Source organism: Odocoileus virginianus, chromosome 14 (genome assembly GCF_023699985.2).
Source record: "Odocoileus virginianus isolate 20LAN1187 ecotype Illinois chromosome 14, Ovbor_1.2, whole genome shotgun sequence".
NCBI classification, from domain to species: Eukaryota; Metazoa; Chordata; class Mammalia; order Artiodactyla; family Cervidae; genus Odocoileus; species Odocoileus virginianus.
In genome coordinates this window covers 64974280-64990202 of record NC_069687.1, presented here as the reverse complement: position 1 = coordinate 64990202, position 15923 = coordinate 64974280, and the positions used below count along the sequence as shown (strand labels likewise).

At 41.3% G+C, this 15923-nt stretch overlaps 2 protein-coding genes and 1 long non-coding RNA gene across 5 annotated transcripts in view; 2 read left to right on the top strand and 1 right to left on the bottom strand.

The window, feature by feature from the left end:
* Positions 1 to 7352, bottom strand: part of LOC110151283 (uncharacterized) — an 86454-nt gene extending 79102 nt beyond the window's left edge. Inside the window, exon 1 of one of the 2 annotated variants that reach the window (XR_011491293.1) lies at positions 7277 to 7352. This is a non-coding gene — a long non-coding RNA (uncharacterized lncRNA). The other variant, XR_011491292.1, reaches the window with a different exon arrangement.
* Positions 989 to 2735, top strand: LOC110151282 (SERPINE1 mRNA-binding protein 1-like). The gene has a single exon (XM_070476845.1). It carries the CDS (start codon positions 1021 to 1023, stop codon positions 2182 to 2184), a length of 1164 nt encoding a protein of 387 aa, XP_070332946.1. The 5' UTR covers positions 989 to 1020; the 3' UTR covers positions 2185 to 2735.
* A 93-nt stretch (positions 7353 to 7445) lies between the features above and the next one.
* Positions 7446 to 15923, top strand: part of RANBP17 (RAN binding protein 17) — a 341319-nt gene continuing 332841 nt past the window's right edge. Inside the window, exon 1 of one of the 2 annotated variants that reach the window (XM_070476842.1) lies at positions 7446 to 7570. In XM_070476842.1, the coding sequence (XP_070332943.1) occupies positions 7553 to 7570 (18 nt within the window). In that variant the 5' untranslated portion in view covers positions 7446 to 7552. The remainder of the gene's footprint in view (positions 7571 to 15923) is intronic. The other variant, XM_070476843.1, reaches the window with a different exon arrangement.

Genomic DNA, 15923 nt, shown 5'->3' with positions numbered 1-15923 from the left:
TGGAGTAGGTTGCCATTTCTTCCTCCAGGGGATTTTCCTGATCATGGGATCAAACCCACATCTCCTGCATTTTCGTGCCTTGGCAATTGGATTCTTTACTGCTGAGCCACGTGGGAAGCCTGAAAATGGAGCACTTATTATTATGTATAAACTCATGAATCATCACAGCAACCTATGAGATATTACTAGTAGTCTCCATTTTATAGTTGAGGAAATGAAGACCCGGAGAGGTTAAGTAACTTCCATAAGTTTACCAGCTAGTAAGTGATGGAGCTGGTGTCCTAATCCAGGCTGTTGAGCTTCCTGTTCTTCTCCTAACCACTGTGATTGACTGTCTCATCTCAATATTACTTCTTGCAAAATTTTTGAATTACAGACTTACTGTTATCCTGACCTTAGAAATAATAAGTCAAAACTAAGAGTTGTTAGGTGAATTTCCTAAAGCACCAGAATTACATATGCTAATTGAATCCTCTAAAAAGATACAAAGATTAAAGATCTATCTGTCTTTTTTAGAAGGCTAGTTGCCATAAAGGAGATAATTTTGTAATTCCTAAGGGCTCTAAATGTCCTTCCTTTAATTGAGTTTTGTGATAGAAATGAATTATTTGACATCCTAGAGCATCTTCTGTGCTAATTTTAATAGCTGCAATGACACAATTCTATCTTAAATTTTATTAATTGACAAAAAGATATGGAGTTGTGTACATATTTTGTTGATAGAAAATCATGGAAAAGAGTGATAATTAAACAGAAATCTTCTGTGGTCACTCAAATTTAAAAGGAAAAAAATAATTTATTTCTTATTTCCAGAATTACCTGGTGAATCCACAGAATAGTCAGATGCTGTTTTTACCACAACCTTATACTTGTGCCAAGGATATTCTGGAGTGGGAAAAAAGACAAATGATCAAACCTAATTTTCCCTCTCCTAATGACCTAAAAATTGAAGTAACAGAAGTGCTACTTTAAAAAATAGCTTTAGCAATCCGTGGAGGAACGCGCCGCCGAGCCACCATCATGCCTGGGCACTTACAGGAAGGCTTCGGCTGCGTGGTCACCAACCGATTTGACCAGTTATTTGACGACGAATCGGACCCCTTCGAGGTGTTGAAGGCAGCAGAGAACAAGAAAAAAGAAGCCGGCGGGGGCGGCGTCGGGGGCCCTGGGGCCAAGAGCACAGCTCAGGCCGCAGCTCAGACCAACTCTAATGCGGCGGGGAAACAGCTACGTAAAGAGTCTCAGAAAGACCGCAAGAATCCGTTGCCCCCCAGCGTCGGCGTGGTTGACAAGAAGGAGGAGACGCAGCCTCCTGTGGCGCTTAAGAAAGAAGGAAGAAGACCTGATCAACAACTTCAGGGTGAAGGGAAGATAATTGATAGGAGACCAGAAAGGCGACCACCTCGTGAAAGAAGATTTGAAAAGCCACTTGAAGAAAAGGGTGAAGGAGGAGAATTTTCTGTTGATAGACCGATTATTGACCGGCCTATCCAAGGCCGTGGTGGTCTTGAAAGAGGTCGAGGAGGTCGTGGACGAGGAATGGGCCGGGGAGATGGCTTTGATTCTCGTGGCAAACGTGAACTTGATAGGCATAGTGGAAGTGATAGATCTTCTTTTTCACATTACAGTGGCCTGAAGCATGGGGACAAACGTGGAGGGAGCGGATCTCACAACTGGGGAACTGTCAAAGATGAATTAACTGACTTGGAACAATCAAATGTGACTGAGGAAACACCTGAAGGTGAAGAACATCCAGTTGCGGACACTGAAAATAAGGAGAATGAAGTTGAAGAAGTAAAGGAAGAGGGTCCAAAAGAAATGACTTTGGATGAGTGGAAGGCTATTCAAAATAAGGACCGGGCAAAAGTAGAATTTAATATCCGAAAACCAAATGAAGGTGCTGATGGGCAGTGGAAGAAGGGATTTGTTCTTCATAAATCAAAAAGTGAAGAGGCTTATGCTGAAGACTCAGTTATGGATCACCATTTCCGGAAGCCAGCAAATGATATTACATCTCAGCTGGAGATCAATTTTGGAGACCTTGGCCGCCCAGGACGTGGTGGCAGGGGAGGACAAGGTGGCCGTGGGCGTGGTGGACGTCCAAACCGTGGCATCAGGACTGACAAGTCAAGTGCTTCTGCTCCTGATGTGGGTGACCCAGAGGCATTCCCAGCTCTGGCTTAACTGGATGCCATAAGACAGCCCTGGTTCCTTTGTGGACCCTCCTCTTTGAGGCTTGCATGCTTAAGGATCCCAAATGACTAAGAAATTTAGAAAAAAAAAAAAACAACCAAAAAAAAAAGACTGTCATTCATACCGTTCACACCTAAAGACTGAATTTTATCTGTTTTGAAAATGAACTTCTCCTGCTACACAGAAGTAACAATATGGTAGTCAGTTTTGTATTTAGAAATGTATTGGTAGCAGGGATGTTTTCATAATTTTCAGAGATTATGCATTCTTCATGAATACTTTTGTATTGCTGCTTGCAAATATGCATTTCCAAACTTGAAATATAGGTGTGAACAGTGTGTACCAGTTTAAAGCTTTCACTTCATTTGTGTTTTTTAATTAAGGATTTAGATGTTCCCCCTATTACAAACTGGTTTTAAATATTGGACATAATAATATCAGTTTTAATACCTGCTTTGCATTTTCACACATGGTCAACTGGGACATGTAAACTTTGTCAAATTTTATGCTGTGTGGAATACTAACTACTTTATGTATTTTAACTTAGTTTTAATATTTTCATTTCTGGGGATAAGGTCTTTTTCACTTCTCATGATAGCTGTTATATATGCTAAATCTTTATATACAGAAATACCAGTACTTGAACAAATTCAAAGCACATTGATTTATTAACCCTTGCTCCTGCATGGTTCATTAGGTTCAAATTATAATTGATTCAATTTCAATTATATTTACTTTTAAAATGTCACTTGCCCATTTTAAAAATCAGTCTAGAGTGCTCGGGCCTGGTGCACTGGGAAGACCCAGAGGGATCGGGTGGAGAGGGAGGTGGAAGGGGGGACCGGGATGGGGAATACATGTAAATCCATGGCTAATCCATTTCAATGTATGACAAAAACTACTGTAATGATGTAAAGTAATTAGCCTCCAACTAATACAAATAAATGGAAAAAAAAAAAGATTAAAAAAAAAAAATCAGTCTAGACACCTTACTGGTAAAAGTTGTTTAAGCTACTTATTGTTGATAGACACATACTGTCAAGTGAAGTAGTTTTATGGGTGTTGGATTTTTCCTCCTCCAATAGGGTGGGTAGAACAGGTTAATTTGGCTAATGTGTTAACATTTTAACTGCTCTGTAAAGTAAGTGGCTGCTCAGTATGATTTGTATGTGTGAAAGGTCCCAAAATCAAAATTGTACATCCATAATCAACCCTTTAACTCTTCCTTGTTCGAAACCAAAGGGCACTGGTTAGTACGGTAAGGTTGGAGGTTGTTAATTTCTGGGGTTTGGAAAGTGGACAGCTTTACTTTATAAGGTTGGAACAGCAGCACCATCCATGAAATGAAAACCAAACATTTTACTGTTTCCAAATTTCCTATATTGCTATTAATTTTGGTCTTAAGTTGATAGATTCTGTAGAAGGTAACAAGTATCTTTTTACCTCTTCCTCTGTTACAAAATTAGGTTAATAATGGATTCTTTGATCAAGACCACTTACTAAAACATACCTGGAGAGAATAAACAGCCTTTTTAGGATTTTCTTTTTTAAGTCTTTTGCAACATTGAGGGGCTTTATTTGCAGATTTAAAGATCTTTTTGTCACTATTAGTAATTTTCTATCTACGTGGTAATGTCCAATTTTAAAAATACTTGATATAAGACATTAAGTCATAAAATGTCTCTAGCTCATTAGTTTTCCCCTATACTTCTAAAGGAGAAACCATACAGTACAAGAGTTATGCATTGGGATTAGATTAATTGATCTAGTGACCTACTAGTTTGGCATTTTAGGAAGAGGGTAATTGGTTTTTTAAATGGTGGATAAGCTTGTGCTGGTGTTTTGGATCTTATGATGCTGGGCATGTTCTGCACTGGTGCTAATGTTAAACATAATTTTATATTTACAAACATACCTGCTACCCAGAGGCAAGTATCAATTTAGTCCATATGGACTATTGACCCCTCTTGAGATTGCAACATACACATTCCTCAGCATACCCATAGGTAGTGTGTTTAAAGTATCTTAACTCATTTTTGGACAGGAACATGTAATAAACCTGATTTCTAGCAACATATAGAAAACACCTATTAAAAAAACAAGTTCTACTCATTGTCAGCCATTGCTGGCATTCTGTCACTAGAGAATACACAGCAATATCTGGTATGTTGCAAGCTTTCAAGATCGCCTGGATTCTAAAAGTCAGTCCATTAGTTGTATCTGATGGATGTAAATTTGCCTCCTAGTTCACTTTGTCACGAGCTAAAACTGTGAACCTAACTTTCTCTTATTGGTGGGTGATAACTGAAAATAAAGATTTTATTTTCATGCTCAAAAAAAAATAGCTTTAAAATGTGGTTGAGATCTAGAAGTTAGGCAAAAGCTATAAGCAGTTAAAATAATGAGGTATTTATTGTGTGGCATGTGCAATAGGAAGGTCAGAAATCATCACTGCTGCTTGGGTTGAGAGAGTCAGGAATGTTGGACTGTGGGAATCACATATACGATTGGATGTCAAAAGTCTTGGGACATGGAAATAAAAGTTAAAATATAGGAATCAAAACCTTTAGGAAATAGCACAAAATGGCATGATAAAGGTATCAAAGATTTTAACATTTATGAGTTGAGCTGTGGGGATGAGGATGTGTGGGTTCTGGATGAGCTATGAAAATCAAGTGTGAAGTATGGAAGATGCAAATAGCCTAGTCATAATGAATTAGCTTATGCTGGATTAGACCTCCCATAGAAAACAATTACAAAAATAGGACAAATGTACATAAACATACATATATATTTAACACTCATATTACATATACAACAACTAGAAAGAAACAAATATATATTTAAATTATTTAACAATATTTAGTTGGTGATGGACAGGGAGGCCTGGTGTGCTGCGATTCATGGGGTGCAAAGAGTCAGACATGACTGAGTGACTGAACTGAACTGAACAATAATTTGACATATATTAACAACTATACACAGATATATAGTTTGAAGATACTAGACAACAACCAACAAAGGCAGGACTTGGTTGGCTTCAATCCTTGAGAGCATGAAAGTACTAAGGACAAGATCTAGATTTAACTCAGCTCTTTTCATCCCTTCCTCCCCCTCCAAAGAATTTTTCAATTGGCACAAGGATTAGCAGAGCTAAATGGACAGCAGCAATCTCAGTAGGCTAGGAGCAGACATTGGAGTCTGAGAACAGAAGGAGCTGAGATTTGAGGGACAAATTTCTAGAGGAGCAAACTGCTGAGATGTGAGCCCCAAAATCTGTGTACAGACTTCCCTCAAATCCTCAGTCAGTTGTTAAGATGTATACCTGTTGGGAGAGACTTTAAGAAGCTTAGCAGAACAGCAGCATCTAAAGAGTTGAACAGAGATTTTAGCAGTTGCACAGAACTGGGGAGACAGGGATTAGGAGTTCAAGCCCATAGGACGGAGGTGTCTTAGTAAACACACCAGGCTTTTAACTGTAAGATCAACTGAGTACCATGACCTAGGAATAAGGGTAAAACTGAAATAAATCTGAATTTAAAAGTCTAAAGCAAAGTCTCAATAGGATTGAAGTGATCCTCTGTTATTCTATCTGCCTACTACAATAAAAATAAAAAAAATCTTCTAGGGAGAAAGTTCATATCATCCAAAACTTTAAAAGTTTTTCTTCCACACTGACTTTCAATAAGAAATCATGAGACAAGCCTGAAAAAATAGGACCAAATTATAGAAGACAGGAGGACCCACATATTGACTCAGATATTGTAGATATCAGATAGGGGCTTTAAATAATATCACTAAAATGTTCAAGAAAATAAAGGAATGATAAATTTCACCAGAACCTTTGAATTTATTCAAAGAATGGAAGGGAAGGTGTCAAATGAAAATTCTGGAACTGAAAATATTATAACTAAAATTAAGAATTCAATAAATGGGCTGTATACCAGCTCAGACACAGCAGAATAGGGTTTCTACTGACTTAGGTGAAAGGTCAGTAAAAATATGCAGATGAAACTACAATAAGAAAAGAAGACAAAAATACAAAAAGGAGTATAAGAGACATGGAAAACTCTACAAAAGGTTTAACATACCTGTAATTGGAGTTCCAGAAAGAGAAGAATGGGACAGAAGCAGTTATTTAAACACATACTGACCAAGAATTTTCAGAAATTAGTAAGAAAAAATCAGATATCATATTTAAGAAGCTTTATGAATCAGAAGCAGGAACACACACACACACACACACACACACACACACACACACAGAGTTACATCACACTCAAAATGCTGAAGACCAAAAAGAAAGAGGAAAAATTTTAAAGCAGCCAAGGGTGGGAGAAGGAGACATATTACCTTCAAAGGAGCAAAAATCAGACTGACAGCTAATTTCTGAATAGAAATAAAGGCAATCAGTAACCAAGAGAAAGGCATTTTATAAGTGCAGGAAAAAATTTAAATGTCAAAATAGAATTCTATACCCAGCAAAACTATCTTTAAAAAAAAATGTACGTGAAATAAAGACGTTTTTATGTTAATAAAAGCTGAGAGAATTTGCCACTAGTAAACCTGAACCAAAAAAAAAAAAAAACAAAAAAAAACACAAAACCTGAACTATATGAGGTATTTTTTTCACTCTAAAGTACAATGACACCCACCAACTGGAAGTGTCAAACTTAAACAGGAAATGAAAAGCACTGGAAAGGAGTGACTTCTCATTGCAGTGGAATTATTTAGTGTAAAATTAAGTTCATGTTAAATGAAATATAGACAAGAAGTTAAGTGCACTAGAATTTTACAACTTGACAATATATAGATGCTGTCAGTTTAATTTTAACCAAAAGTTTAAAATACCTGAAACCTGGGTTCTGGGAGTCAGGGACCAAGGATAGCAGTTGACATTAACAAGTGAGTGTTAGGAAACAAGAAAACTTGTGGAAATGGGGGCGTCAGAAGCCGTAGGCAATAGCTGCGCTCTAGGAGTTACGGTCAAAGAGAGTCCGTGGGAGACGTAGTCGGCACCCTAGGCCGGCAGTTGCGCGGAGGGGGTTGTGTCAAGGGTCAAGGGTCTGACATCACCACCCACCTGAGGCAGCGGCCGTTGAAACGTGAGCGCGGTGGGGGAGGGGGCAGTTTAGATTCCTGCCCCCGGTCCCCGCCCCGTCGGGCCCGCCCACCCGCGCTCGCCCCACCCGGCCGGCCCCGCCCTGTCCGGCGCTTCGAGCGCGACGGTCGTGAGGCTGAAGCGACGAGCGAGCGAGCGGCGCAGGGACCCCGCGGGCGGCTGGGGCTTCGGTGGCGCACGCCTACGCTCCCTCCCCTCGGGCGCTCGGGGCGCTGACCGGCGCCGCCTCCCGGGAAGATGGCGCTGCACTTCCAGGTCAGTGCGCTCTGCGCCGCGGATCCCCGCCCCGCCGCGCCGGGAATTCGGCGGGACGCTGGGGTCTGGAGACTGAGGGCCGAGTCCGGCGACGGAGGCCGCGGGGCCGCCGGCCGGTGCGTCGGAGCCCTGGACCCCGTTCCTGGCCAGGGACCAGGCACTGGTCTGGGCTGCCCACCTCAGGCCCGGGCCCGAGGAAGGGGCGGCCCGAGCTCGGGGATGGTGGGTGGAGGGGCAGGAGCTAGGTTGGAGGTCGCCCCTCGAGAGGTGCGGATGCTGAGGACCGGCCGCGCGGGAGCCCGCCCTCCCGGGTGCAGCCGCCCGGCGCGCACCGAGGTTCGGCGGCGCCCGAGCAGGTGGGAGCCCGGCAGTACCGGGTCAGCCTTCCCGCCGCGTCTCCGGCCGCGGCTCCATCGTCAGCCTCCACACAGTTCGGAGGGAGCTCGAGAGGGGCCTGGGTCCGCCAAAGGAGCAGCTCTGCAGTTGGGCTTGAATTGGCCAGAGCCGGCCGGGGCTCTGTTTGTGGGGAGTTGCGAAGGAGGGCTCTGCAGCAGCCTCATTGGAGGAGGAAACCGGGGCAGGACGCGCACTAGGAGCGCAGAAATGGTCAGAATGGGATGCGGGCTGGAGGAAGGCTCAAATATTCAGATATTCTCGGGCACTTTGGCATATGTATCCAGTTACTTATTCAACAAACATTGTAGAGCCTCCTCGGCACCCACCCCGGCGCCCCTCTACCCCCACCCTCGGGTCTCAAGCATTGTGCAGAGTTCTGAGATAAAGAATTACATCATCTTAGCATCATGAAATTCACAGATAATTACAGTAAGTGTGAAAAATGATGTGATAGAATTAATCACAGGATAGCATGGGAATATTGAAAGGGGCAGTCAACTCTGTGTGTGTTTTGGGAAGCAGCGAGGCAGAGGTGCTGTGCTTGTCAGGCAAGCTTTTTTGAGCTTCCGTTCATCCACTTATTAATTGAATTCCTACTTTGCTAGGTACTTAAGATAAAACTTTCTCAAAAGTTTATGATTTGTACAGTCAGGGAACTTGCAGTCTAGTGGATCTTGAAAGAACTGTAGGAGTTTCGCTGAGCAAAGAGAAAGGGAAGGGTAGAGGGAAAAGGACAGTGTGAGTCAAATCAAAGAATTGTGGAAGAACATGGCCCACTGGGGTGGTTCAGTCTGACTGGGCTTAGGTTCACATGAAAGGGAAGGGAGGAGGGGAGGCTGTGGAGGCAGGAGATGACCTTGGAGAGAGAGGCAATTTCATAACATGGTGATAGGGTATCTAAGCGTCCCAACCCTTTGTAGACTTCTTTGGGCCCCCTGAGACTACAGTGATTCATTACTTAATTATTGATTCTTCCAAAGGGTCCTTTCTTTTCAACCATCCACTCTCCTATCAGGTAATTGACAGCTCAGAAGATAGTAAGCCCGACACATTGTTTTGATTCCTTGCCATTGCTAAGGGTCTCCAGGTCAAAATAATGTTATTTATTACCACTTTAGTAAAAATGCCCTTTGGGAAATCTTCACTGGCAGAATCTCACAGGGAGGGCTTTGGGATTGTAAATAGATAAACAGTTGTTCATAGTTCGGGTGTAAATCTTGAGGGCAATTAAAAACTATGGTGGAAGTTTGGAATGGTTTCAGAATTGGAAAGATATGCATAATAGTAAATCACCCAGTCTGGAAGATTTCTTCATACTTTAGGTAGTGGAAAAATTAACTCCTAATGCCAGAACTATGCAAATTGGTTTCTTCGGAATCTATTTCACGGCAGCTCTGGGCAGCTTAAAGGTGGAGTTGGACAAATGAAAGACCTGACAGTTTGAGAGGCCTGAAAAAAATCTCTGAACCTTTTCAGTTTGAATTGTTTTCAGTATATGGATCTTATTGTTACCCAGTTAACTCAAGGAACATTTATTACTAATGATAACTGGTACCTACCATTTGGAATTTTTCTATGCTTGTAGATTTTGAGTCATACAACTAGCTTGAGAGGTGTATGTAAACAGTTGGCTTGTTGTATCTGTTAGTTTTGCATCAGTGGATTCAACCAACTGTGGATTGAACATATTAAAGAAAAAATTCCAGAAAGTTTCAAAAAACTTGAATTTGCCACACCCTGGCAACTATTTACATATAATTTACATTGAATTTACTACTATTTATATAGCATTTATATTGTATTAGGTATGGGCTCCCCAGGTGGCGCATTGGTAAAGAATCTGCCTGCCAACGCAGGAGGTGCAGGAGACACTGGGTTCAGTCCCTGGATGGGGAAGGTTCCCTGGAGGAGGAAGTGGCAGCCTACTCTAGTATTTGTTCTTAGAAAATCCCATGGACAGAGGTGCCTGGCGGGCTACAGTCTGCTGCTGCTAAGTCACTTCAGTCGTGTCCAACTCTGTGTGACCCCATAGATGGCAGCCCACCAGGCTCCCCCGTCCCTGGGATTCTCCAGGCAAGAACACTGGAGTGGGTTGCCATTTCCTTCTCCAATGCATGAAAGTGGAGAGTGAAAGTGAAGTCGCTCAGTCGTGTCTGACTCTTAGCGACTTCATGGACTGCAGCCTACCAGGCTCCTCTGTCCATGGGATTTTCCAGCCAAGAGTACTGGAGTGGGGTGCCATTGCCTTCTCTGGCAGGCTACAGTCTATGGGGTCACAAAGAGTCGGACATGACTGAGCAGCTGAGCACCCACACACGTGTATTAGGTATTAAAGGTATTATGAGATAGTTTAAATTAATAGAGGTTATATGCAAATAGTGTGCCATTTTATATAAGGAATGAGCATCTTTGGGTTTTGGTTATCTGCAGGGTGGCCTGGGACCAGTCCCGCTACTGTATGTGCGTATATACATTTTATTCCTGAAGACACTGAGTCTTAGAACAATTGTGACTTGCCCAAGGCTACAGAACTAGAGTAACTCTAATAATTCATAATTCCGTATTCTTTCATACCAGTATCTTGCAGTCATCTACCCAACCAGGTAGTTAATAAAAAACTATGCCATTTTGGCATAAGTGGATTTGTGGAAGGTGAGATTAGGTTACTACTTCACAATCTTTTTCAAATTATGGCATACATAAAGAATGGTAATTGGGTGGTCCATTGACATAAACTACTCATAACTAAAAGCCTGGCTGCCTGAAGGGCAAGGGGATCAATATCCTAGATATTCCTATAATCCATTCAAGACATGTGCATTCTCGTTAGGAAGTTGTGAGTTAGGGTACTCTGTCCCAAAGGAAGAAATGAATCTGGATTGTCTTAGAGGAGACAGTCCAGGTTAGTGGGCAAGGAAGAGAGGAAAGAGGTTTCTGGGATCAAGGAAGAGGTAGGCACTTTAGATTTCACAGAGGAATCTTGGAAAGAATTAAGAGGTAACATTTGGGAAACTTTAGGAGATGCAGTTAGTTGATCTTTTTAGCTTCCCAGAACCTGGGACTATAGTCATGCTTCTTAATACCCAGCCAGGCTACTGTACCTGATTTGATCTAGATATGATTATTAACAATTAGAATCATGAGGAGAAAGGGATTTGGCAAAGATGGTCCTGGGGTTGTGGAGTTGAATGGGAGAAACTATAGACAAAAGACCAATGTGGTGTTTTATAGTTAACTGAAGAAATTATTTACAGTTTGTATAGACCTGCTATTTACCAGGAGCTGGATCAAGCTTTCTCTTGTCCTTTCTATCTTAATCTTCACAATTATTTTGGAAGATGGCTTTGAAACCTGCAGTTTCAAAAGTGAGGTATAGAAAGGTTAGATAATTTGAGGTCACTTTAATAAGTATTTGGACAAATTCCAGGCTTCCACAATGATTGCAGAAGAAACCCCTAAAGAAATCCAGGGCACTGTAGGCCACAGTTGTAAAATACTGTTCTATTGGTCTACTGTCTATGAATATCATGTAGAGGTGTTGAGTCTGAGTCTTTATGTTAAAGGAATTGGTAGGACTTTATAATAAATTGTTATATACTTGGCATTAGCTAAACTGCAATGTTTGAGGGCACAGTTTGCAAGACTACCCTCACTACTGACGCCACTTGCACATTTGGGAGTTTCTCAGTGCCATTCTCAGGTTTGATAGTTTAACAGAAGGACTCACATAATTCACTGAAAGCTATCATACCCAAGTTTATTATTGGGAAAGTACACATACTAAATTGATTGAAAGAGAGGTGCATAGGGCAGAATCTGGGAGCGTCCTGAAACGAAGCTTTTTGGTCCTCAGGACATGTTACTCTCCCATTGTATATGTGTGGCAGTAAGCACTGAGTATTGTAAACCAGGGAAGCATAACCTGAGCTTTGAGTTCTGGAATTTTTGTTGGGGCTTCTTTATGTAGTTGTGATTTGTTGGGTGCCACTTGATTGACCTAAGCATTTAGGTCAAATGAAACCATGCCATCTAAAGTCCCCACCCTAGAGCTGGTGGCTGGTGACTGGTAAAGAATCTGCCTGCCAGTGCAGGAGATGCAGGTTGGATCCTGTGTGATGGATGTGATGGAGCATCTAAGCCAGTGTGCCGCAGCTATCAAGCTGGTACACAAGAGCCCGGGAACTGCAACTACTCAGCCCATGTGCCACAACTGCTGAAGCCCAGGCACTACACCTGCTGAAGCTGACTCCCCCTAGAGCCTGTGCTCTGCAACAAGAGAAGCTGCTGCAGTGAGAAGCCTGCCGGCTGCAGCAGAGTAACCCCTGCTTTCTGCAGCTAGAGGAAGCCCACACATCAATGAAAACACAGCACAGCCAGAAATAAATAAATAAAAAGGAAAAAAAAAGTCCCCACCCTAAAACACCTTTGGTATTTTTGGTGTGGTCAGCCACTAATTTAAGACTGTGGAGTGTCGCCTCCTGCCCCTGCCCCCCAGTCTGAACAAAAATGTTCCTATCATAAACAGACTAGCTCCCAGAATCTGAGGGCAAAGGCAAGACTTTTCTTTGGGCAAGACCAAACTCTTAACTATATAGGAGGGACTAAGGAGAAGGAAACGCAAAAGATAACATTAAGATTGTAAATCTAAATTCTGGTCTATACCTCTGAAGCAAAGGGACTCTTAAGGTGAAAAATCTGTGGGAAATATGTTCAATTCAGTTTCTGACATGTTGGGGCTGTTTTCAACATCTTCCTGGATTTCCAAGAAGAAGAAATTTATAGGTAAATATAAAGATGGTGAACAGACAAGGTTGAAAGTATGGACTAGGATATCATCTACAGGTTGATGATGACTAAAGTAAAAGGTCAGCCACTGTTTCCACTGTTTTCCCATCTATTTGCCATGAAGTGGTGGGACCAGATGCTGTGATCTTAGTTTTCTTTTCTTTTTTTTTTTTTTGATCTTAGTTTTCTGAATGTTGAGCTTTAAGCCAACTTTTTCACTTTCCTCTTTTACTTTCATCAAGAGGCTCTTTAGTTCTTCTTCACTTGCTGCCATAAGGGTGGTGTCATCTACATATCTGAGGTTATTGATATTTCTCCCGGCAATCTTGATTCCAGTTTGTGCTTCTTCCAGCCCAGCGTTTCTCATGATGTACTCTGCATATAAGTTAAATAGGCAGGGTGACAATATACAGCCTTGACGTACTCCTTTTCCTATTTGGAACCAGTCTGTTGTTCCATGTCCAGTTCTAACTGTTGCTTCCTGACCTGCATACAGATTTCTCAGGAGGCAGGTCAGGTGGACTGGTATTCCCATCTCTTTAAGAATTTCCACAGTTTATTGTGATCCACACAGTCAAAGGCTTTGGCATAGTCAATAAAGCAGAAGTAGATGTTTTTCTGTTTTTGCTTTTTTGATGATCCATCGGATGTTGGCAATTTGATCTCTGGCTGGTTCCTCTGCCTTTTCTGAAACCAGCTTGAATATCTGGAAGTTCACAGTTCACGTATTGCTGAAGCCTGGCTTGGAGAATTTTGAGCGTTACTTTACTAGTGTGTGAGATGAATGCAATTGTGCGGTAGTTTGAACATTCTTTGGGATTGCCTTTCTTTGGGATTGAAATGAAAACTGACGTGTTCCAGTCCTATGGCCACTGCAGATGGTGACTGCAGCCATGAAATTAAAAGATGTTTACTCTTTGGAAGGAAAGTTATGACCAACCTAGACAGCATATTAAAAAGCAGAGACATTACTTTGCCAACAAAGGTCCGTCTCGTCAAAGCTATGGTTTTTCCAGTGGTCATGTATGGATGTGAGAGTAGGACTATAAAGAAGGCTGAGCGCTGAAGAATTGATGCTTTTGAACTGTGGTGTTGGAGAAGACTCTTGAGAGTCCCTTGGACTGCAAGGAGATCCAACCAGTCCATCCTAAAGGAGATCAGTCTTGAGTGTTCATTGGAAGGACTGATGTTGAAGCTGAATTTCTTAATACTTTGGCTACCTGATGCGAAGACCTGACTCTTTTGAAAAGACCCTGATGCTGGGAAAGATTGAAGGCAGGAGGAGAAGGGGACGACAGAGGATGAGATGGTTGGATGGCATCACCGACTCAATGGACATTAAGTTTGGGTAAACTTCGGGAGTTGGTGATGGACAGGGAGACCTGGCATGCTGCAGTCCATGGGGTTGTGAAGAGTCGGACACGACTGAGCAACTGAACTGAACTGAACTGAAAGTAAAAGGTGGTAAGACGGCAGGGTGTTGAGACATATGGTTGGGGTCTATAGATTTGTATGTGGCTCAGAATTGACCATTTGCTCTGTTTGAGCTATATGTGTATGTACACAGACACACAGACACACAGACACATATTTGATTGCTCAGCCTCAGGGTTTTTGTTTTTGTTTTTGTTTTTTTGGTCTGTAAAATGGATATGCTAAAATACATAATTTACAGGAGTCTACTTTTTTGGATTGGTTAAAAAATAGAAGATGGAAATACTTTTGTAAACTATAAAGCACTAAAACAAATATGATCCAACTCATTGTAGAAGAAGTTCTAAGAGGCCCAGAAATAAGCCTTCGGGTTCCCAGGAAAAGTTAATAAAGGGAGAAAAAACAAAGAGTTTGTGGGAAGTGAGTAATTGTAAGATAAAGACACTTTATTAATGGCAGTTAAGAGGTTTAATTCCAGAAGGCAGAAAGATACAGGGAAGTAATTGAAAAGAATTTAAATTTAATTGAGGTGGGATTTTTGTAGTTCATCAATTTATTGTGTTATTATTAGGGGACATTCTTCTCTAGAACAAAAGAAAAAACCCTTCATTTTTTCAGCTTTCTTGAGGTTTTCTTGTTATTGTTTAGTGACTAAGTCGTGTCCAACTCTTTTGTGACTCTGTGGACTGTAACTCATCAGGCTCCTCTGTCCATGGGATTTCCCAGGCAAGAATACCATTTCCTTCTCCTTCTTGAAGTTTAATTGACAAATAATAAGCCACACATATTGGATGAATTTTGACATAGTGTATAACTGTGAAACCGTCACTGAAATTAAGATAATGAACTATCAAGATAATCAAGATAAATCAAGATAATATCTATCACCCCTCAAGTTTTCTTATACCGTTATAATCCCCCCTTGCTGCTTCCCTATCCTTCCCTATCTTCCCACTCTTTTCTCCCTCCTCAGCCTGAAATCTCTGATCTGCTTTCTTTTACTATAGAATCATACAGTATATACTCTGTTTTTTGTCTTGCTTCTTTTACCTATTAATGGATATATGATGAGAGTTACTGTTTAGAAGTTGCATTATCTAGGGGTTAATTGTATGTCAGGTACAAAGGGCAGAAATGAGTCCAGAATAACTTGGAAGATCCTTATTTAGACTGTAGGCAGGATTATATCATTGTCTCCTAGGCTATGGAAATTGGGTACTGTCCTTGTATGTTTGATAGTAAATCTATGAGAGGTAGGTGATGTCCAGTGCTACTTGTTATTTATTTATATGGGCTTCTAATGTTGATATGAAGCCCTGTAGAAAATTTAATAACTCAAACCAAATTTGTCAACACATTGAGAAGGGATCCATTTCTCTGAGGCATGCTCATGTTAACCATATTCTCAGACATCACTATAAAACTAGGATGCAGTTTATCAGTTCACCATGAAAAGTAAAGTCTCTCTTTATAGACAGAATCTCTGTGAAATCAAATGCTAATCAGAAGATTGCTTTGTTGCTCAGCGATCATCACATTGTGAGTTTAACTGTGAAATGTTCACATAATGCTTTTCCAACAGGGTAAGGATTTTTGTGTATGTATCCTTTCCTCTAAAAATGATTTCATATGCCTGGCATTTATTTAATTGTTATCATTACAGAGAAAGAATAACTAGATTTTTTTTTTCCCCTTTGTTTCATAGGAGAAAGTTCAAACTTTTTACCTTTTTATCTTG